The following is a 25305-nucleotide window of genomic DNA, read 5'->3' as shown; positions in this document are numbered from 1 at the left end:
CTAAGGATCAGATTTATCATCTTAATATTATAAATTATTATATATTATAAATATTATATATTATATACAATAATATATATTATATATAAAATATATATTATAAAAGTCAAGACATAGTAGGAATTTCAACAGTAAGTTGTCAGAAGGACTTTACTGACCTATTTAGTACCATGTATGAACTGTATGACCATCCTGTATTTCTAAGCTGAACTTTAAAAACGGAAATATTTTATTTTTAAAATACCTAAAGGAAAATTGTAGTTTAATATACAGAAAGTAGATTAAATATTCTATATTTTCAGAAGAATGTAGAAATGGGACAATTAAAACTATCTGTCCTTTCTGCACTTAAAAATATTATTTTCAAGGATCTACTACCATACTATGAAGCATGTTATTTTCCAGTAAAGACAAAGAATCTGAGGGGAAAACATTAGAACTAAATAAAGCCTCAACTAAACCAAAATACACGACTGTAACTATATATTCCTTAAGCTTGATAGATGCAAAACACTTAAGCTTGCCAGGTATGTTAGTCACCATGCTGTCATAACAAGTTAACATAAGGTGGTAAGATGGCTTAGACAACAGAAATTGATTTTTTTAACAGTTCAGGAAACTGGAATTCCAAGATGAGGGTTCCAGCATAGTTAGGTTTGGTGAGAGCACTCTTCCCAGGCTCGCCTGGCCACCTTCTTGCTGTCCTCACACAGGGGCACCCTGATTTCAGACTTCCAGCTTCAACGCTGAAGTGTAAACTAGGTTAAACCTGTCAGCACATTCCAACCCCTTGTCAAAGTGGTACTTCAGTACAATACCTAAGCCAGCCAGTACGATCAGAGTAAGTCTATGATCTTCCACTGGGAATACAGAGACATAGAAGCTTTCCTCTCGATATCAATGACCTAGAATTGCTGTCTACTTTGCCAGGCTAAGAGAGGGCAGAGTTGAGAAAAGTACAAAAAAATAAGTCAATCAACCAACTGATCAATCAGAACCAAAAAACACAGCTCGAGCTTCGATTAAACTATACTTGAAGCCTAAAACCTATGCATTTGTTGAATTTTATAAACCAATATATTCCTTTTGTTGTTTAAACCAAGTTGAATTGTATTTTCTGTTGTCTCATGATTGATAAAAACACAATTTAGTAGATTAACTTTTTCCTAGAATAATAATCCAGAAAAGTCTTAAGACTCAAACTATCCCACAAGAATAAACAAAAACAACCTACATGATTAAAACACAACCTTTTTTGTATCGTGCCATACTTTATTTTCTGCTTTGCCACTTGCCATCAAAGCTGTCACTTAACTAATTGATTATATATCAACCTAAAGATACCAGCCAGGGGTGTGAGCACCAAATGTATACAAACTGGCTATGTTTGCATTTATGGAATTTCTGTGTGTGTGTGTTTGTAATATCATATCCATGATGCCCATCAGCTGCCTTCATAAGCCAGCAGATTAGTGGAAAGCAATTATTAATCCTTACTGTAACATTTGAGAACTGTGCTGATAATTAATACCTTCTCTCCATCTTTGAGAGTCAAGAAGGATCTCTGACAGCAGGACTCTACCTAACAAATAGCCTAGAGAGGACACAGAATCTCTGAATTTATAGAAAAGTGTTTAGAATGAAACTAGTAAAATTTTACTTTTATCTGTTTAACACAAACAAAAAAGCAAGAGACTTAAAGAAAAACATCTACTACTGTTTTATTGAATATGCCGAAGTCTTTGACTGTGTGGATCACAACAAAGTATGGAAAATTATTCAACAAATGTAAATACCAGACCACTTTACCTGCCTCCTGAGATATCTGTATGCAGGTCAAGAGGAAACAGTTAGAACCAGACATGAAACAACAGACTGGTTCCAAATCAGGAAAGGAATACATCAAAGCTGTATATTGTCACCCTGCTTATTTAACTTATATGCAGAGTACATCATGAGAAACGCTGAACTCGAGGAAGAACAAGCTGGAATCAATATTGCCAGGAGAAACATCAATAACCTCAGATATGCAGATGACACCTCCTTTATGACAGAAAGTGAAGAGGAACTAAAGAGCCTTTGATGAAGGTGAAAGAGGAGAGTTTAAAAGCTGGCTGAAAACAACATTAAAAAAACTAAGATCATGGCACTGGGTCCCATCACTTCATGGTAAATAAATGGGGAATCAATGGAAACAGTGAGAGACTATTTTCTTGGGCTCCAAACCACTGCAGATGGTGACTGTAGCCATGAAATTAAGACCTTTGCTCCTCAGAAGTAAGCTATGAGAAACCAAAATGGCATATTAAAAAGCAGATCATATAAATAACTCAAATTATAAAAATAATGATTGACAGCATCTGTTGAGTGCTTTCCACTTAGCAGACTCTTTTCTAAGAACTTCTATTTGTATTACCTCATTTAAACCTAACAACAATCCTATGTGGTAGGTAAGATTATCATCCCAATTTTACAGATATGGAAACTGAGGCCCAGGTTAAGAAGCATTCATGAGTGGAAAACATACTATTTCAATTCAGGTTGTAAAGTCAGGACCTTAGCTCTTAACTTCTGTGCTATACTGTCTCTCATGTCAATCATTTTCCCAGATACTACTCTGCCATAAGTACTACTTAAAGAGATGTTCTACCTAAGAGTAAGGAAGCAGATCTGATTAAGGTGGTTACAGATGGTGGGGAGTGGGGGGAGCAATATTATAAAAAAAGATGAGTGAATAAAATATATGGAGCATAAAATATAGGGAGTATAAACTAGAGGGAAAAGTAGTATTTATAAAGCACCTTAAAAAGAAAATATATACATATAGCGCTATTTTTATATTCATGTGTATGTGAAAAAGACATATCACGACCTGGCTAACTAGCAGCTTGTGAAACGTGACGATGCACAGACTAAGTTTAGATCCACTTTAACATAGCTCATGTAATACGTAAAGTATTTTGGAAAAGAGACTTCTCAGATTCCAAATCCTGAACATATCCTGGAATGTATAAATAAGGAAGACCAAATTATTATATGACTAATGAGTCCAATCTAAGAACCATATAATGTATGTAAAAGTAATTCTAATATTGATATTTTAACAACTTAACATATAAAGTTATTAACTTTTGAAACATGAATAACTTAGAACCCAGGGTGATTTATGGGAATAGTAAAGTATGTACAATTGCAATAATAATCTCTATGCCTTTCGGGAGCCCCTTTCATGCATGTCACTGCCAGTTAATTATCCGTTTTATGACAACTCCAAACATGCCTTTCCTGCTCAAAAGCTTTCCTACTTTGCCATTCAAGTTCTTTCCTCTAGCAGTTTCCCATTACTGTTGTTCACACGCTTAATGCTCTGGGCATTCATTATTTCCCAAACAATTTCTAGTCTTTTTTTTTTTTTAATAGGCACAACTGTGCTCCTACAATCCACCTTCTCTTGATAATTGATCATTCAAATTCTCATGTCCATGAGGTTGCAAAGACTGTGTCATAACTGAGTAACTAACACTTTTCACGTTTTTTCACTTTTTCCTTAATGATGGTTCTAGCCAAAAGGAGACAGACTCTCCGTTTGGAACACTCTATACTTCTTTATGATACATATCTTCTAAGTGAGGGCTAAAACTTAAAATTAGGTATTCTTACTTCATTAAGAAAATTTCTTACTAAGTATGAGGGCTGTTGTTGTTCAGTTGCTCAGTCATGTCAGACTCTTTGCTACGCCATGGACTACAGCACGCTAGGCTTCCCTGTCCTTCACACCATCTTCAGGAGTTTGCTCAAACTCATGTCCACTGAGTTGGTGATGCCATCCAACCATCTCGTCCTGTGTTGTTCCCTTCTCTTCCTGCCTTGAATCTTTCTCAGCATCAGGGTCTTTTCCAATGAGTCGGCTCTTGGCATCAGGTGCCCAAAGTATTAGAGCTTCAGCTTCAGCATCAGTCCTTCCACTGAATATTCAGGACTGATTTCCTTTAGGACTGTCTGCTTTGTTTTCCTTGCAGTCCAAGGGACTCTTAAGCATCTTCTCAACACCACAGTTCAAAAGCATCAACTCTTTGGTGCTCAGACTTCTTTATGGTCCAACTCTCACATCTGTATATGGTTACTGAGAAACCACAGCTCTGACTAGATGGACCTTTGTTGGCAAAGTAGTGTCTCTGCTTTTTAATACGCTGTCTAGGTTGGTCATAGCTTTTCTTCCAAGGAGCAAGTGTCTCTTAATGTCATGGCTGCAGTCATCATCTGCAGTGATTTTGGAGCCCAAGAAAATAAAGTCTGTTGCTGTTTCTATTGTTTCACCATCTATTTGCCATGAAATGATGGGACCGGATGCCAAGATCATACTATTTTGAATGTTCAGTTTTAAGCTAGCTTTTTCAATCTCCTCTTTCACCTTCAGCAAGAGGCTCTTTAGCTGCTGTTCACTTTCTGCCATAAGGGTGGTGTCATATACATACCTGAGGTTGTTGATATTTCTCCTGACAATCTTGATTCAAGCTTGTGATTTATCCAGCCAGGAATTTCGTATGAACAGTAGGAACAGTGTGAGAAACTATCAAGCAATGAAGAAACAGGCTGAGTGTGAAAGATGGGGTTCCTCCCCTCAGAATGCTTTCAACCTGGCAAGGAATTCTAATTCTATTTCATAATATGGCTCTTAAGAAAAGCCTGCTAGGAAATTCCTTGGCAGTCCAGTGGTCAGGAATTTGCATGAACACTGCTGGGGCCCAGATTTGATCCCTGGTCAAGGAACTAAGATCCCACAAGGATATGCTCAAAAATCCTTCAACCTAGGCTTCAATGGTATGTGAACCAAGAACTTAAGATATAAAAGCTGGATTTAGAAAAAGCAGTGGAACCAGAGATCAAATTGCCAATATCTGCTGGATCACAGAGAAAGCAAGGGAATTCCAAAATTCCAGAAAAATATCTAGCTTTGCTTCATTGATTACACGAAAGCCTTTGACTGTGTGGATCACAACAAACTGTGGAAAATTTCTGAAGAGATGGCAGTATCAGACTACCTTATCTACCTCCTGAGAAACCTGTATAAAAGTCAAGAAGCAACAGAACTGGACCTGGAACAATGGACAGGTTCAAAATTGGGAAAGGAGTATGTCAAGGCTGTATTTTATCACTCTGCTTATTTAACCTACATGCAGAATACATCATGCTAAACGCCAGGCTGACTGAATCACAAGGTGGAATAGAGACTGCTGGAAAAAATATCAAAAACCTCAGATGTGCCTCTAATACCACACTAATGGTAGAAAACAAAGAAGAACTAAACAGTCTCGGACACGACTGAGTGACTGACCTGAACTGAAAGAGCCTCTAGATGAAGGTGAAAGAGAGTGAAAAAGCTGGCTAAAACTCAACATTTCAAAAAATGAAGATCACAGCATGTGATCCCATCATTTAATAGCAAATAGATAGGGAAACAGTGGAAGCAGTGACAGATTTTACTTTCTTGGGCCCCAAAATCACTGTAGATGGTGACCACAGCCATGAAATTAAAGATGCTTCCTCCTTAGAAGGAAACCTAAGACAAACCTAGACAGCATATTAAAAAGTAGAGACACCACTTTTCCAAAAAAGGTCAGTATGGTCAAAGCTATAGTTTTTCCAGTAGTCATGTATGGATCTAAGAGTTGGACCATAAAGAAGGATGAGCACCAAAGAATTGATGGTTTTGAACTGTAGTGCTGGAGAAGACTCTTTTGAGTCCCCTGGACTGCAAGGTGATCAAACCAGTCAATCCTAAAGAAAATCAATCCTGAATATTCATTGGAAGGACTGATGCTGAAGCTGAAGTTCCAGTATTTTGGCCACCTGATATGAAGAGCTGACTCACTGGAAAAGACCTTGATTGCTGGAAAAGATTGAGAGAAGGAGAAGAGGGTGACAGAAGATGAGCTGGTTGGATGGCCTCACCAACTCAACAGACATGAATTTAAGCAAACTCCGGCAGACAGTAAAGGACAGGGAAGCCTGGTGTCCAGCAGTCCACGGGGTCTCAAAGAGTTGGACATGACTTATGAAAGGAACAATTTGTCCAAGGGCATGTACGTCCTTCAAGAAAGTCATTTGTTTCCTGTTAGTGACTCTTCCCCTCCACTTCTAACAGAAATTTTTTCACATAAGTGCTCTTCTTCCCCTACACTTCCCTTTTTAAGACAGTATATAAGCCCCAGATGAAGCACAAGCTACACACAAGATTATCGGGAATAACATCAATAATCTCAGATATGCAAATGACAGCAACCTTATGGCAGAAAGAGAAGAGCTAAAGAGCCTCTTGATGAAAGAGGAACGTGAAAAAGATGGCTTAAAAATCAACATTTAAAAACTAAGATCATGGCATCCAGTCCCATCACTTCATGGCAAATAGATGGGGAAACAATGGAAACAGTGAGAGACTTTATTTTCTTGGGCTCCAAAATCACTGTAGATGGTGACTGCAGCCATGATATTGAGAGATGCTTGCTACTTGGAAGAAAAGCTATAAACGGCTAGACAGCATATTAAAAAGCAGAGACGTTATTTTGCCGACAAAGGTCCGTCTAGTAAAAGCTATGGTTTCTCCAGTAGTCATGTATGGATGTGAGAGTTGGACCATAAGGAAAGCTGAGTGCTGAAGAACTGATGCTTTTGAACTGTGGTGGATGGCATCACCGACGCAATGGACACAGGTTTGAGCAAATTCTGAGAGATGGTAAAGGACAGGAAAGTCTGGCGTGGACAGGGAAGCCTGTGTGCAGCAGTCCATGAGGTCTCAAAGAGTTGTACACGACTGAACAACAAAGACAACAAAATTACTTAAAACAAAGTTTATAAAGAGAAGAAGTTAAAAAGCAAAAGAGGAGTTAGATAACTCAAAGAAAGAAATCCTAGAGAGGATAAAAGATTTAATTTTAAATTTTATAGTTGTGAGAAGAGTCTTTGATGGAGCTCTCATTTTCAAATGAAATTAATATATTCACATTTTATACAGAATTGAGTAAAACTGAGAAAGTCTACAATTTTGCAACATCTTACTATTGTTAAACTGTACAAAGAATCACAGATAGAAGGTATTTTAAGGAGTTTAATGTCCTAAAAATATTTGTCAACTGAAGGAATTTGGAATGAAGTAACAAAACATAACACCTGTATAATTACTCGAGCTAAAATAAACATTGCAAAACTTCCCATGGAAGATTATAGGAAATCCACTTAAAAAGTTAAACAAAGAAGATTACACTTTTAAATAAAATATTGGTGACAATATTAGAGATTGATATAGCTTTAAAAAATGCTAAAAGCATGTGGATATACATAAAATATTCTGATTCTGTCACTTTTTATTATGTTATGATAATCACAATAAATAAAATTTTGAACTGTCACATTAAAGTACATGACTCATTGTTATTTTTTAAAACGTGGTTTATTTCTGAAACTAATTTTTCAGTAGAATTAGTTTGTATGGATCCACCAATATAAAGTTCAAATTGTTGGCCAATAATTATTTCAAAACATATATTGCTTTGTTTTAATGTTTCTCATCTCTCTCAAACATGAGACTATTCAGTTCAGTTCAGTTCAGTCACTCAGGCGTGTCCGACTCCTTGCGACCCCATGAATCGCAGGACACCAGGCCTCCCTGTCCAGCACCAACTCCCGGAGTTCACCCAAACTCATGTCCATCGAGTCGGTGATGCCATCCAGCCATCTCATCCTCTGTTGTCCCCTTCTCCTCCTAGCCCCAATCCCTCCCAGCATCAGGGTCTTTTCCAATGAGTCAACTCTTTGCATGAGGTGGCCAAAATACTGGAGTTTCAGCTTCAGCATCAGTCTTTCCAATGAACACCCAGGACTGATTTCCTTTAGGATGGACTGGTTGGATCTCCTTGCAGTCCAAGGGACTCTCAAGGAATGATAAATCAGTGTTTAGCCTACAGGTAAACTGACACCTATTTGACCCCAATTCACTAACAAATTGGACAGATAGTCCAGAACTTGACTGCTGTAATCATATCAAACCAAACTGGCATAAGACTGAATGAAATACTATATTCCAAGAATTGACTTTATGACCCTTCTAAGATGACTACAGGAAAAACTGAAAATTTTATAAAGAATTCAATTATGATATTAACACTTCAAAATGTACTTTGAGTACATATTCTCTCAGTTAAAAATTACTTCTGCAAGGGACTTCCCTGACAGACCAGTGGTTAAGACTTTACTTCACAATGCAAGGAGTGGATGTGGGCTCCATCCCTGGACAGGGGGCTAAGATCCCATATGCCTCATGGCCAAAAAAGCAAAACATAAAACAGAAGCAATACTGTAACAAGGTCAATAAAGACTACAAGAATGGTTGACATAAAAAAAGAATATTTCTGGAAAGACCCCCTACAGTTCAAAAAGAACATATGTAAAATACATGGCATTCAGTTCAGTTCAGTTGCTCAGTCAGGTCCAATTCTTTCCTACCCCATGAATTGCGGCATGCCACACCTCCCTGTCCATCAAAAACTCCCAGAGCTTGCTCAAACTCATGTCCATTGAGTCGGTGATGCCATCCAACCATCTCATCCTCTGTCATCCCCTTCTCCTCCCGCCTTCAATCTTTCCCAGCATCAGGGTCTTTTCAAATGAGTCAGTTCTTTGCATCAGGGGGCCAAAGTATGGGAGTGTCAGGTTCAGCATCAGTCCTTTCAATGAATATTCAGGACTGATTTCCTTTAGGATGGAGGGATTGGATCTCCTGCAGTCCAAGGGACTCTCAAGAGTCTTCTCCAGCACCACAGTTCAAAAGCATCAATTCCTCGGTGCTCAGCTTTCTTCACAGTCCAACTCTCACATCCATACATGACCACTGGAAAAATCATAGCTTTGATAAAACAGACCTTTGTTGGCAAAGTAATGTCTCTGCTTTTGAATATGCTGTCTAGGTTGGTCATAGCTTTTCCTTCCAAGGATCAAGTGTCTCTTAATTTCATGGCTGCAATCACCATCTGCAGTGATTTTGGAGCCCAAGAAAATAGTTTCTCACTGTTTCCTTGTTTCTCCATCTATTTGCCATGAAGTGATGGGAACAGATGTCATGATCTTAGTTTTCTGAATGTTGAGTTTTAAGCCAACTTTTTCACTCTCCTCTTTCACTTTCATCAAGAGGCTCTTTAGTTCTTCACTTTCTGCCATAAGGGTGGTGTCATCTGCATATCTGAGATTATTGATATTTCTCCCAGCAATCTTGATTCCAGCTTGTGCTTCATCCAGCCCAGCGTTTCGCATGATGTAGTCTGCATATAAGTTAAAGAAGCAGGGTGACAATATACAGCCTTAATGTACTCCTTTCCTGATTTGGAACCAGTCCGATGTTCCATGTCCACTTCTAACTGTTGCTTCTTGACCTGCATAATGATATCTCAGGAGACAGGTAAGGTGGTCTGGTATTGCCATCTCTTGAATAATTTCCCACGGTTTATTGTGATCCAAACAGTCAAAGGTTTTGGCATAGTCAATAAAGTTTTTTTCTGGAACTCTCTTGCTTTTTCGATGATACAATGGATGTTGACAATTTGATCTCTAATTCCTCTGCCTTTTCTAAATCCAGTTTGAACATCTGGAAGTACATGGCTCATGTACTATTGAAACCTGGCTTGGAGAATTATGAGCATTACTTTGCTAGCGTGTGAGATGAGTGCAATTGTTCGATAGTTTGAACGTTCTTGGCATTGCCTTTCTTTGGAACTGGAATGAAAACTGACCTTTTCCGGTCTTGTGGCCACTGTTGAGTTTTCCAAATTTGCTGGCATATTGAGTGCACCCCTTTCACAGCATCATCTTCCAGGATTTGAAATAGCTCAACTGGAATTCCACCAACACCACTAGCTTTGTCCATAGTGATGTTTCCTAAGGCCTACTTGACTTCACTTTCCAGGATGTCTGGCTCTAGGTGAGTGATCATACCACTGTATCTGAGTCATGAAGATCTTTTTTGTATAGTTCTTCTGTGTATTCTTGCCACCTTTTCTTAGTATCTTCTTCTTCTGTTAGGTCCATACCATTTCTGTCCTTTATTGTGCCCATCTTTGCTTGATGCTATCCCAAGATTCCCTTGGTATCTCTAATTTTCTTGAAGAGATCTCTGGTCTTTCCCTTTCTATTGTTTTTCTCTATTTCTTTGCACTGATTACTGAGGAAGGCTTTCTTATCTCTCCTTGCTATTCTCTGGAACTCGCATTCAGATGGGTATATCTTTCCTTTTCTCCTTTGCCTTTTGCTTCTCTTCTTTTCTAAGCTATTTGTAAGGCCTCCTCAGACAACCATTTTGCCTTTTTGCATTTCTTTTTCCTGGGGGCAGGTCTTGATCACTGCCTTCTGTACAATATCACAAACCTCCGTCCATAGTTCTTCAGGCACTCTATCAGATCTACGCATTAATATACAATATTTGTCTTTCTCTCTCTGACTTACTTCACTCTATACAATAGGCTCCAGGTTCATCCACCTCATCAAGATTGACCCAAATGCATTATTTTTTATAGTTGAGTAATGTTCCACTGTATATATATATACCACAATTTCTGTATCCATTCATCTGTTGATAGACATGTAAATTGCTTCCATGTCCTTGCTATTGTAAAAAGTGCTGAGACAAACACATTATGGTTTGCTCAGGGTATCTGCCCAGTAGTGAGATTGTTGGGTCAAATGGTAGTTTTATTCCTAGTTTTTTAAGGAATCTCCATACTGTTCTCCATAGTGCCTGTATCAATTTACATTACTGCCAACAGTGCAAGAGGGTTCCCTTTTCCCATATCCTCTCCAGCATTTATTATTTGTAGATTTTTTAATGATAGCTATTCTGACCAGTGATACCTCATTGTAGTTTTGACTTGCATTTCTCTAATAATGAGTAATGTTGAGCATCTTTTCAACTCTTTGTTGGTCATCTGTATGTCTTCTTCAGAGAAATGTCTGTTTAGGTCTTCCACTCATTTTTTGATTCTGTTGTTTGGTTTTTTGGTATTGAGCTACATGAGCTGCCTGTATATTTTAGAGATTAATCCTTTGTCAGTTGTTTTGTTTGCAATTAATTTCTCCCATTCTAAGGGTTGTCTTTTAAGCTTATTTATTGCTTCCTTTGCTGTACAAAGGCTTTTAAGTTTAATTAAGCCCCATTTGTTTACTTTTGTTTTTATTTCCATTACTCTAGGAGGTGGGTCAAAGAGGATCTTGCTGCAAAATATGTCAGAGTGTACTGCCTATGTTTTCCTCTAAGAGTGTTACAGTTTCTGTCCTTACATTTAAATCCCTTGCATTTCTATTCACTATTCCTTGCATTCCTATTCAATAACAGTGAAAAATCAGGAAGAGAAGTGAAGGAAACAATCCCATTCACCACTGCAACAAAAAGAATAAAACACCTATGGATAAACCTACTTAAAGAGACAAATGACTTCTGTGCTCAAAACTATAAGACACTGATGAAAGAAATTAAAGAGGACACAAACAGATGGAAAGCTATACCATGTTTTTGTATTGGAAGAATCAATATTGTGAAAATGACTATACTACACAAAGTAATCTACAGATTCAATGAGATCCCTATCAAACTACCAATGATATTTTTCATAGAACTAGAAAAAAATTTTCGCAATTTGTATGAAAACACAAAGGACCCCAACTAGCCAAAGCAATCTTGAAAAAGAAGAATGGAGCTGGAGGAATCAACTTTCTTGACTTCAGACTATACTACAAAACTATAGTCATCAAAACAGTATGGTATTGGCACTAAAACAGTAATATAGACCAACAAAACAAGACAAAAGCCCAGAGATAAACCCATGCACCTATGGGCGCCTTATCTTTGACAAAGGAGGCAAGAATATAAAATGGAGAAAAGATAGCCTCTTCAATAAGAGATGCTGAGAAAACTGGAAGCTACATGTGAAAGAATGAAAGTAGAATATTTTCTAACACCATAAACAAGAACAACTTACTTTTAAAATTATTGTCTTTTAAATAAACAATTTAAAAGTTAGACTGAATTACTCAAAATATTTTTTTTCCTCTACAACATTATGCTATCAGAGTTGTCTTCAAAGTGAACTTCAGAAAATAGGTTCAATTTTGAAAATGATTTCAGGGATCTTCCTCAATTTCATCAAGAATGGAAGCCTTTCTTGGCTGTATCTTTTCAGTATTCTGAAGAGCAAGTACCTTATAAATCAAAACCATGGGGATTAGCAAGGTCATCATATCCTTTTGCTCATGAAGTTAGGTTTCTCGTTATCTAACACATACTTAGAAAGATACTGAAGCTGAAGAAGGAACCAATATTGGTCAAAGTTTAAACATAGCTATTAATAGGTCACCAGAAAATAAGCTTTCATATTGAACACCAAAAAAGGGCTGACTGTTGATATCAGAACTGCCTGAAAAATGGGAGGAAAGTAGGTTTTGCCAATGTGTATTCACTGCACATTCAGTCTGTTACTCTTTTACTCTTTCTATCACCCATTCTTCAGCTTAGTCACTAAATCACACATTCATTTATCTATTTAAGAAATATATCTGGCCGGGTCTACTATGGTAGGTGGCAGCAATTAAACATGAACAGACTCTGGCCTTAAGAAAGTTATAATCTATTCTGAAATACACAGTACATACACAGACAATGATAATATAGTACAAAAATCTATGACAGGAGTTTAGGCAACATATAGGAAGAGCACATGGGAGACCATAGAGGGCTCCAGGAAGGAAAAAAACCCAAGTTCAATCAGCTCAATTAGCCTTCCCACCTAAATAGATTACCCTAAATTTAAAATTTAGGCTTCCTTCTAAATTTTCATTTAATTTTTCTCAGAGGGTTAAAGAAGACTAGGATAGTTATTTACCACAATGACCAGGGAGGACTAGAAAGGAGTAGCAAGGACTGATCTCCTTAAAACTGCTATCCAATAGTCTAGTATTAAGGACATTTTCCCATGTGGATAGAGGTAATTTAATTCCCCATAATAACTCCCCATAATCTCTCAAAAAACAGTATTTTAAAAGCTTGAACTCTTAAAACATCTAGAAACAAATAGGTCTCCCCTATCTCTTGTTATTTTCTTCCTAAATTGGGCTGAGTCACAAGCAAGCTTTTCCTAGGAAACTCATTAGGGAAGAATACTTATGCAGATTTCTGATTAGGAAGCTTCTTTACCTGCCGGTTTGTCTTCCCAACCCATAGGCAACAATCTTCCACTGAAAAACCCAGAGAGGAGTTCATATACAGGACTAAACTGTCATTATTTCATTAAGGCTTTTCCTTTGCAGGTGTTAAATCTCACTTTCAATCTCATGAGTCTTCACAGTCTCATATTTCAGATATCAACATAAACCAAACCGAAAAATTATTTTCCTCCTCTTCCTAACAAACATTGAGAAAAAAATATATAAAAGCTCATGGTGAGAGAAGAATTAAATGATCAAAAATCAAATACCTACAGGCCATAAATTTTAAAATATTTTCAAACATTTTAATGTCGGTTCCTAGAAGACCAGTGCTAAGATGTTAGTCCATCATATTTCTAATAAACTTAGGAATACAAACTGAAGCCAAGTTCAGTGAAGCCATTATGCTGTAGATCTTAAACTTACAGAGAGCTGAATGGCAATAATATCTCAATAAAACTAGAGAAAAGATTTTTAAAAATGTGATAACAAAACCAAGAAAGTCAAAACTAAGGCTAGAAGTAGAAAGAATGCAATGCCTGGTTGTCAGGAAGCCCTATCTATGTAATTTTAGGACCTTAGATCAATTACAACTTAGTTGAGCTCTAGTTTTTACATCCCTAAATTGACAGAGCTAAACTAATTAAGTGTGACTGTCATATGAAAACAAAATTTCAAAAGTAGTGCAGGTAATAGATGCTAAGATGATTGAAGCTGTAGACGCAAACTAGCCAACAACGAGCAAAAATCAGGATATCCAGTCGTAAAACATGAGGTTATGAACTCTGGCAACAACCTGAATTAGGTTTGTGCACCCTCACCAGTCAAGCCTCTAGATCAAAATGCAACCAGCTAACACATAAGACTCTTGGGAGATCCTGAGAAGAAAATCCAGTTAAACTGTACCCAAAATCCTGACTGATGCAAACTGTGAATAATAAATATGTGTTGTTTTAAAAAAACTCTGTGGTAATTTGTTACACAGCAATATAAAGCTATTATAAGTAGACAATGTAATCATTTGGGTTTTTTTCACTTTGACCATCAGTGTCGCATGTATCATTGTGTTCTTGATAAATAAAATACATGGATATAAAAACATTGTTTTAATGACTAGTTTTAATCTCTTAGACTCTGATTCATCTTCAGCCAAACTGAGTTTCTAAAAAGCAAAGCACACCCTCGAATTTCTATTCATTCTCATAATCAATCAGTCTCTCCTCTCTCTGTTATTCCTTCTCGCCTCCCTCACTTCCTTCCTCCTTTACTTCTTCTACTTCTCTTTTTTCTTAATAAAAGCTTCTTTTCAAGGATCATCTCTTTTTAAATCATCTCTGTCAGTGCTTTCGTTAAACTTTCATATGCCTCTATAATAATATTCCTCTATTAAGGTATCATAATGGAATGGGGAATGAGAATATTTGACTCTTTTTCCCTTCCTCATCCCCTTTTTTTCTTTCCCCTTTTTAACGGACAGCAATAGTCTCTCTTTTTAAGAAGGAAGCATGGAAAGACAGAAATAATGTCTGTTATTAATGTGCTGTTATTCCACCTGCTGTCTAATCAGCTGTAATTAAAGCAATAAATTCACCTGAGTCATTTCACATTTTTGTGTGTGTACTACATAAGCAGGCGATAATATTAAGAAGTAGGAAGCAACTAACATCAATTACTTGAACTAGGCAGTCCTTATTATTGGTATTACCACCAATACCTATCTAATTGAGATGGTATGTGTCAGTTCAGTCACTCAGTCATGTCCGACTCTTTGCGACCCCATGGACTGCAGCACGCCAGGCTTCCCTGTCCAACACCAACTCCCAGAGCTTACTCAAACTCATGTCCATGGAGTCGGTGATACCATCCAACCATCTCATCCTCTGTCAGCCCCTTCTCTTTCCGCCTTCAATCTTTCTCAGTATCAAGGTCTTTTCCAACGAGTCAGTTCTTCATATCAGGTGGCCAAAGTATTGGAGTTTTAGCTTCAACATCAGTCCTCCAGTGAATATTCAGGACTAATTTCCTTTAGGATTGACTGACTGGATCTCCTTGCTGTCCAAGGGACTCTCAAGTACCTTCTCCAACACCACAGTTCAAAAGCATCAATTCTTCAGTACTCAGCTTTATAGTCCAACTCTCACATCCATACATGACTACTGGAGGAACCATAGCTTTGACTAGACGGACCTTTGTTGACAAAGTGATGTCTCTGCTTTTTAATATGTTGTCTAGGTTGGTCACAGCTTTTCTTCCAAGGAGCAAGCATCTTTTAATTTCATGGCAGTCATCATCTGAAGTGATTCTGGAGCCCAAAATATAAAGTCTGTCTCTGTTTCCATTGTTTCCCCAACTATTTGCCATGAAGTAATGGGACCAGATGCCAAGATCTTAGTTTTCTGAATGCTGAGTTTTAAGCCATCTTTTTCACTCTCCTCTTTCACTTTCATCAAGAGGTTCTTTAGTTATTCACTTTCTGCCATAATGGTGGTGTCATCTGTGTATCTGAGGTTATTGATATTCCTCCCGGCGGTCTTGATTCCAGCTTGTGCTTCATCCAGCCCAGCATTTCTCACAATGTACTCTGCATATAAGTTAAATAAGCAGGGTGACAATATACAGCCTTCACGTATTCCTTTCCCAATTTGGAAACAGTCTTTTGTTCCATGTCCAGTTCTAACTGTTGCTTCTTGACCTGCATACAGATTTCTCAGGAGGCAGGGAGCAACTAAAGTCAATTAATTAAACTAGGCAGTCCTTATTATAGCTATTACTGCCAATACCTATCTAATTGAGATGGTATGTGTAGGCAAGCAAACTGTTCTATTTTAAAATAATAATTCTTGATGATGTATAAATTTGTCCTTAAATTAACAGCTGAGAATCAATACAGTAGTCATCTCTTAGTTTGATCACTCTTTTTCTGGGACTATCTTCTCTCTCACGGAGGACCCCACCATTCTGACCATAGGTATCTATCCATGACAGGTCAATCAAAATAGTCTACCTCTCTGCTGCTGCTAAGTCGCATCAGTCATGTCTGACTCTGTGACCCCACAGACGGCAGCCCACCAGGCTCCTCTGTCCCTGGGATTCTCCAGGCAAGAATACTGGAGTGGGTTGCCATTTCCTTCTAGCCACAGTGCTTGGATGAGGTTTGGGCACATGACCAGATTAACAAAATCACAGAATTATTCCATGAAATTTTATGTTTTAGAGTGGAAATGAAGACAGACCATCGAGTTATAAGGATGGAATTAGAGTAAGTTAGCAACAATGTCATCAGTTTCATGGAGAAAGCCTGATTGTCATAAGTGAGACTAAAGTCAAGAAAAAACTCAAGAGAGTTGATGACAGAAGGTGAGAGAAACAAACCCAGTTGCAAAAATGCCCTAAATCTATTCATTGAGGTTCCCACTCTTGCCCTGGTTTCTGAAGCTCTTTCTTGATTTCATGAGAAATACTCTTTAATTACATATGCCAATATTGGAGAAGGAAATGGCAACCCACTCCAGTGTTCTTGCCTGGAGAATCCCAGGGACAGGGGAGCCTGGTGAGCTGCCGTCTATGGGGTCGCACAGAGTCGGACAAGACTGAAGCGACTTAGCAGTAGCAGCACATATGCCAATAAATCACAAACTAACTTTTTAAGCTAGTTGACTTACATGTATATACTCTGAAAATCAAAGAATCAAGTAATTAAACAATGTTATTTATTTCATTAAGAAATTCTAACACTGATAGGTCATCTATATGCCTCAAGCAGAAACACAGATATTATCCATCTTCGATCAGATGTTCCTTAATTTCAAGAACAATGTAAAATGAACATATACTAACGCTTTGATTAAAATAAATTCTTTAGAAATGAGCCCACAAAATCTGCCACATACATTCTTAGAAATGTATGGAACGATGGAAATGAGAGAAAGTCTTCTAAAAGTAGATAAAATCCAAAGTCTTTGCAGTTCTGACATAGAGTACATAATACCAAGCACCAGCCTAGATTAAGCTATATTGTCCAAAAATGCACTTTATAGTACAATAATCATATAATCCACAAGGAACCTGGTTAAAAAGGATAAAAACTTTCAATTAGATATATTATTATAGACAAGACAGCTTTGGTGTCTGTCAGATTTAGCAGAACTACTGGCAGCAGAGCAAAATGAATAATCAATAATGCTTAAAATGTTGTCATTGGAAAAATCATTCCTATATCAAAGGAAATTTATCTTCAGAAAAAAAGGATAGCAATATAAAAACTCTTCAGTTTTGATTAATAATTATTAAAGGTCTCCAAGATACTCTAAAATTGAAATTTAAAAAACAGGCCATAAAAAAAATTAACTAAAATCATCTACCTGTAGTACAAGAATGTACAGCTCAATGGAAAATAACCAGTTCAAAAACCACTGTTTACCCTCTGCTGACTGGCATTTTTAAGAAATTCAATTCACCATAGCAACCTGTCTTAACACCAGCAGATAAGTACAGGCTATATTTAGATATGATTGCTTTCCAGACGGCAATCCTGCCTTTCCTTCATATTTAATGTTATGATCCAAGGGACCAAAATATCATTCAATCAGACTGTAGTGTGAAGACAAGTATACTCAAGGGGATGAGGCTGTGTTTCAGAACTATGATGAGAACAGCTTCCAAAGGTGCTATGATTTCTAAAGAAGCATATATATGTAAATAAAATTTTTACATCTAAAAAATTTACAACTAGATGCAATACTATTTTGCAGAATTTTATCTTTGCTCTTAAACATTAAATGCTGTCATCAAACGCTAATGATTTGTACTATCAAAATACATTTCGGCTAGAAGGGTTTTGTTATTATTTAATTAGTATGCAACACTTCCAATTTGGAAACTTCTAACTAAACAAGAAAAAAAATTTTACGCAAAAGCAATCCTTTACAGATTATGTATAACAAGAGCAGTAGTAATACAAGACAAGTAATACAATATACTACATGAAAGATTAATTGAGGAAAATGCTATTGTTACAAAATTACCCTGGATGTATTTGTACTTTATAATCTTTGTAATGACAGTGAAAAGAATTTCTATTTCACTAATAAGCAACACAGTTTACTTCACAAGGTACCAAGTATCATAATAATCATAGTAATAATCATAGAGAGTGCCTTTTATTTTTCTTTACCCTCTAGATTATCTGCATCAAAATTATTTAAAGACAAAAGAAGTAAAGTTCAATTAAAAATACTAAGAACATCTCTCTCACACCCATTAAGGTGGCTATTATGTTAAAAAATGAAAAAACAAAACAAAACAAAAAAAAAAACAGAAAATTATGTATTGATGAGGAATTGGAGAAACTGGAATACATATGCACTCCTGGAGGGAATGTAAGTTGTTGCAGTCACTACAGAAAACACTATAGCAGTTCTTCAAAACCCTAAAAACAGAATTACTGTATGATATAGCAATTCCACTTCTGGGTATATATACAAAAGAATTGAAATCAGTGGCTCAAGGAGATATTTGCATACTCATGTTCAGAGCAGCATTATTCACAACAGTTAACAGGAAGAAGCAACTCAGTGCCCCTCAATGTATGAATAAGTAAACAAACTGTGTTTTATATATATATATATATATATACATACATACATACACACACACACACACACACATAATGGTATATTATTCAACCTTAAAAAAGAAAGAGATTCTGACACATGATAGAACTCACTTGAGACAACTGTGCTAACTAAAAGACAAAAGTCACAAAAAGACAAATATTGTATGATGCCACTTATAAGAGTCCTACAGTATTCCAAAACCATTGAAACAAAAAGAACTGTGGTTGCCAGAGGCTGGGGAGAGAGGAAAATAGGGAGTTAATGTTTTATGAGTTTTTGTTACAGTTCTCCAAGATGAAAAACTCTAGGAGAGCTTGCAACGGTGTGTATATCCTTAACATGACTGAACTGTACACTTAAAATTGGTTAAGACAGTAAATTTCATGTGATGTTTATTTTACAATTAAAAAAAATACCAAGAATATTGACAAGAAGTATTCCTCATCCATAATACAATTTATCCAGAATTTATAATTAAGATCTCTCCTATTTCACTGAATCATCCTTTCTTAAAAATCACAAGAGGCTGTAAACTCAGGAAAATCTTTTCAAAATCTTGACATCACTGGAACAACTGAAAACATATTCTGAGCAACAGAAAGAAAAATAACAAAGACTGGCATAATTGTCATGTTTTGCAAAATTCTTCCCCTATTTGCTCTATGAAAAAAAATACTAATATCCTACATTATGAATTATATTTCTAATATTCGGAGATGGCCAATTCTTCTATGAATTAAACAGTTCTTCCTCTAACTGATTTACATATCACATATATACAACGGATGTAAATTTTTAAGAGCTTTTGCAAATTAAACATGATATATCCATCTATAACCAACTACACACACACACAATTAGCATCAACACAATGAATAGTAAAATTAAGTGTTCAATTTCTATTGGTCTTTTTCATTTTTATATTTCCTCTCTTGATTATTAAACAGCTTTTAATAATTTCTATAAAATGAATCTGAGTTCAAATAATTATCTCTGCTAAATGGTTTATAAGTAAGCAAAAACAACTTTAAAGCATAAATATGGTAGTATGTTTTATCTTTCATCTTCACCAAACAATGGAAACTTGAAAGCATTTTTGAGAATTTTAACTATAGAGAACACAACTGATATAACTTAAAAGTATGTTATATAAAGTATCTCTTTTCCATATAGTAGTCAGCTCTCCTGCATAGATAACAAGAAAAAGTATAAATGAATTTGTATGATTTAAATAGCATATAACCCTCCACTTAAAGAGAATAAAAATTAATTGTATCATGCTAAGAATAATTCCTTTTATGTATGAAAATTATATTATCATATTAGATATGTTTCTAATGTGGTGATATGTGTGGGTATGCTAAGTTGCTTTAGTCATGTCCAACTCTTTGTGATCTTACGGACTGTAGCCCAGATATCTTTCTAATAGGGTGATGACATCAAGCTAAATTTGACATTTTTTAGTGTGCCATTGAAGACCACAACTAAAACAAGAAGTCTTATAAAACAATTCTAACTGACAAACTATGCATACAACAGAAGAAATCATTCTTAAAATATTTAAAATCATAAATAGAAGATATATTAAAACAGTTAATTATTTCAAAATTTAATATGCATATAAATTAATAATTCAAATAAACATTTTTGCACATTATTAGCAAAAAAGTGAAAGGTTCTTCTACTTGGTCTTATATGTAACACCTACAGGACTACACTAGAAACAAATATTCTTAGAGTAACTTCCCAAAGAAGAGAGCTTCTCAGGTATTCCCGTCATCGCAATCTTGCTACAAGTCAGACTCTGCTCTCAATTACAACAGATAAAAAGTTAGTAGCAAGACCAGAAAGTCTTGCTTAAGGATTCACAACTTTCTCAATTTTTTTCCTCCTCCCATACCATCCCTCCTTCATCATGTTCACACAATATAGCTCACTCAGTTCACTCAAGCCCAATAATTACTTTTACTACAATGATTTTATAGATATTTTATACCTGTTCACTTATCTGATTAAAACACTCTACAATACCACTCTGAGTGTCACATTGACCAAAGTAGCCTGGGATCTCCTCGATCTACTTTTTCCTTCTTTCTAACAGCATTAGTGACTGAAGTACAGTTTTCTTCACACATCAACTCCTTTCTTCATCAGGCGCTCAAGTAGGTGAAGCATAATACAAATCTGACAGGCATATTTACATATGGAGCATTCATTTAATATACATACCTTATTTTATTGATATTTTTTATTTAGAACCTGTATTGAAATAACATACAATTTTAGCAACCCTTACACTTGTCAGGAAAGAAAGTGAAGTCTCTCAGTAGTGTCCGACTCTTTGCAACCCCATGGACTGTAGCCTAGCAGAATACTCATTAAATGCCAGTGATTTTTTGAGAAAGTTCTTTCAGAAAAGTTATTTTTCACATATTTCCTACTTAATGTTACAACCAAAACAATTCACATAGAACCATATAGTAGTGCACACAAATTAATGAACAAAGTAATTAATGAACAAAGTAATGAATTATGTCAAGAGTCTGGGAGTCTAGGCCGGGGGGAAAAAAAGGTAGTTGGCTTAAAAAAAATCCTTACCCAAGAGATATAAAATATTGCTACAGAATAGTAACTCAGAATAAAATATTTCCCATTATAACAACCCCCAAAATAATTATTTTTCCACACCAGGCATTACTTTCCCTAAAGAATTTTACCAAGAAACCTATTTCTAAAAAATGAATCAGTCACTAATAGTACATTTTGACAATTCTTATTAAGAAAAAAGTTCTTCCCCAATCCAGGTGTTAAGGGCAAAGACAAATTCTTGCTCACTGAATTCTTATATTCAACACTAATGCCAAGAGACTAATGCCAACTTAAGGTAATGATGTTAAGCTAAGATATCTGACTACTTTAAAACATAGGCTCAGAATTATTTTGTCCACTCAATGTAATAGTGATCTGAGATAAATTTCTCTTAGAATACTAAGATTAAAATAATATTTTAGTGATAGATTACCTGATGAATACTATTCTACATTCTAGGAAGAAGTACCAAAGTATTTCAAAATACTATAACTCATTACTATAATCCATTATTTAAATGTAATTCTCCACAGCTTTGATATCATTGAAATCCATATAAGCACATTTTTCCCACAAAGACTGCATTAAAAAGATATATAATTCCAATGCACCAAAAATATACCTTATAAATAATACAATAATGGAATAATTTATTTTATTCATTCAAGTGGATGAAATCTTTCAGTGATATTATAAAGTTTCTTTCCATATACTCATGAACATGTTATTCAATATTCATTCACTAGGAATATTTATATCCACATAGAATAATTCTATTCTTCATTAAATACTTATAGAATTGAAAGGACAACTTGTCAATCTTCATTTCAATAAAAACCATGTAGAAAGAGTACTGACAATTCTTTTAAATGAAGAAAAGAGAACGTTTTAAAAAGAAAAAAATTTAGAAAGTTGGGATTGAAAACTCATTTCTGAACTCATTATAACAATGAGTTCATTATAATAACTTCAATATTCAATCATTTTCACCATTCTGTCTAGTAACTACATTTTTTAAAATGACTTGGACCATCATTAAGGAATCAATAACCTTCAGGTTCAACACACTCTTGTATTTTATTCCTCACATTTTAAATGAATTACTAGTAAAACTTGTATGAATATAGATTACACATAATGTGGAAGACCAATTTTTTGTTGTAATATATTTTACTGAATGCATTAAATATCATTAAGGAAAGCATCTGCCAGCACTTGATTTTCTTTCCCTGCTGCCTACGGCTTAACTAGTATTGATTATTTTTTTTAATAAAAGATGATCTTACTGGAAGGATATGTTCCTACAAAAGACAGCATGCATGTATGATTTGGAGTTTAATATATAAGTGCAAAAAAGTTGATTCATGAAATAGAAACAGAAAGTGATATTATACTCTGATATGAAATACGTGCTGATAAAGAAAGGAACTGACTTATGATTAAGTACATTAAAAACTGAAACCTACTGAACTCCTCAAAAATCTTGTGCTACATACAACTTTCAAATTTAAAACATCAGAAATATATTCAATATACTCAAGTATATTGTTATTATAAATATTTTACATTTTAAATTATACTTACAAATTATTATTGCAAGTTATTCAAAAATGTTTAAAACTAATGTAAACAAATTCAATCTTGCCTCCCAAGCAACTAAACTACTAATCATCTGCCTAGTATCTACTGCCACATTGGTAAGATATCATCAAACATTAGTAGATACTCTTTGAAAGTCAATCATTACTCTCATTATCTCTTCTTCTAAAATCTCTTCTATTTCTACACAGAAAGCGTTCCATAACTTCACTTCTGTTGAAACTGTTCTATGTGCTTCATTACATGTAACATAAATTTTTAGAAAAGAAGAAATTACTCAACCTGAAATTAGTGCTGAGTTACAACTCTTCTGAGAAAAGTCACACCAAGTTTTAATTTATACTTAAGACTGAAAACCAAATACTCACAAAGAAGGATCTTGTACGAGATCTTTGAGATTTATCCCACTGCGATCTTCTGCAAGATTTCTGAAGCAACTATCACTCACTAAACAGGAAAAGGAGAAAGGAAAATTAATTTTTGTTTCCATTTCAGTTAATTTACTACTATCCAAAAGGAATTTTGAAATTAAAATTGGTTATCAGGATAGGTCTTTTCTTTTCTAAACATCAAGAATGATTAATTTTGGGGCCTGGTAGATTAAGTAGCAAATATTAATATTCAATAAAAAAGCCAATAATCTAAGCACACAGACTTTATATAAATACAATATATAAAAGAGTGAATATATAGTTCTAAATTTTATTCTTACTTTTACAAAATTAATTACCACTCTAGTAGCAAGTCACTGCTTTCACAACAACTAGAGAAAAAAAATGATAAACTATGCCCCAACAGCATATTTTTAAAGGGAATAGATAGATATATTCCTAAGTATTTAATTCTTTCCGTTGCAATGGTGAATGGAATTGTTTCCTTAATTTCTCTTTCTGTTTTCTCATTATTAGTGTATAGGAATGCAAGGGATTTCTGTGTGTTGATTTTATATCCTGCAACTTTACTATAGTCATTGATTAGTTCTAGTAATTTTCTGGTGGAGTCTTTAGGGTTTTCTATGTAGAGGATCATGTCATCTGCAAATAGTGAGAGTTTTACTTCTTCTTTTCCAATTTGGATTCCTTTTATTTCTTTTTCTGCTCTGATTGCTGTGGCCAAAACTTCCAAAACTATGTTGAATAGTAATGGTGAAAGTGGGCACCCTTGTCTTGTTCCTGACTTTAGAGGAAATGCTTTCAATTTTTCACCATTGAGGATAATGTTTGCTGTGGGTTTGTCATATATAGCTTTTATTATGTTGAGGTATGTTCCTTCTATTCCTGCTTTCTGGAGAGTTTTTATCATAAATGGATGTTGAATTTTGTCAAAGGCTTTCTCTGCATCTATTGAGATAATCATATTACACACTGAGGAAACCAGAAGGGAAAGAGACACGTGTACCCCAATGTTCATCGCAGCACTGTTTATAATAGCCAGGACATGGAAGCAACCTAGATGTCCATCAGCAGATGAATGGATAAGAAAGCTGTGGTACATATACACAATGGAGTATGACTCAGCCATTAAAAAGAATTCATTTGAATCAGTTCTAATGAGGTGGATGAAACTGGAGCCTATTATACAGAGTGAAGTAAGCCAGAAGGAAAAACACCAATACAGTATACTAACGCATATATATGGAATTTAGAAAGATGATAACAATAACCCTGTGTACGAGACAGCAAAAGAGACACTGATGTATGGAACAGTCTTATGGACTCTGTGGGAGAGGGAGAGGGTGGGAAGATTTGGGAGAATGGCATTGAAACATGTAAAATATCATGTATGAAACGAGATGCCAGTCCAGGTTCAATGCACGATACTGGATGCTTGGGGCTAGTGCACTGGGACGACCCAGAGGGATGGTATGGGGAGGGAGGAGGGAGGAGGGTTCAGGATGGGGAGCACATGTATACCTGTGATGGATTCATTTTGATATTTGGCAAAACTAATACAATTATGTAAAGTTTAAAAATAAAATAAAATTAAAAAAAAAAATAAAGGGAATAGAGAACTTTGGATTTAAAAAAAAAAAAGGTAAACTAGGAGAAAAGTGAAATCTGTTTCTGGGTAAGCTGAGCCCCCTGATTGTTTCATTTCTGAAAGGATTTGCCATTTAAACATAAGAATTAGAGAGAGGGACACTACTAAGAAAAAGAGAAACGAGTATAGTTTTTGATAGCTCATGGGAATCCCATGGGACCCACAAAACACATGAAAATTTTCTTCTGGGAGTTTTGCTGAGGGCCAGAATGAGAAGGCAATG

General features: G+C 35.5%; 1 protein-coding gene across 10 annotated transcripts in view; it reads right to left on the bottom strand.

Moving 5' to 3' along the window:
- GPHN (gephyrin) overlaps positions 1–25305 on the bottom strand; it is a 538037-nt gene that overhangs the window by 386352 nt on the left and 126380 nt on the right. For all 10 annotated transcript variants that reach the window (XM_019969080.2, XM_070796736.1, XM_070796738.1 and 7 more), the window contains one exon: positions 23411–23489. In XM_019969080.2, coding sequence (XP_019824639.2) covers positions 23411–23489 — 79 coding nt within the window. Of the gene's footprint in view, positions 1–23410; positions 23490–25305 lie in introns of those variants that run through there.

Source organism: Bos indicus, chromosome 10 (assembly GCF_029378745.1).
Source record: "Bos indicus isolate NIAB-ARS_2022 breed Sahiwal x Tharparkar chromosome 10, NIAB-ARS_B.indTharparkar_mat_pri_1.0, whole genome shotgun sequence".
NCBI lineage: Eukaryota > Metazoa > Chordata > Mammalia > Artiodactyla > Bovidae > Bos > Bos indicus.
Note: the sequence above shows the minus strand (reverse complement) of the source record. Positions and strands in the feature narration are given on the sequence as shown.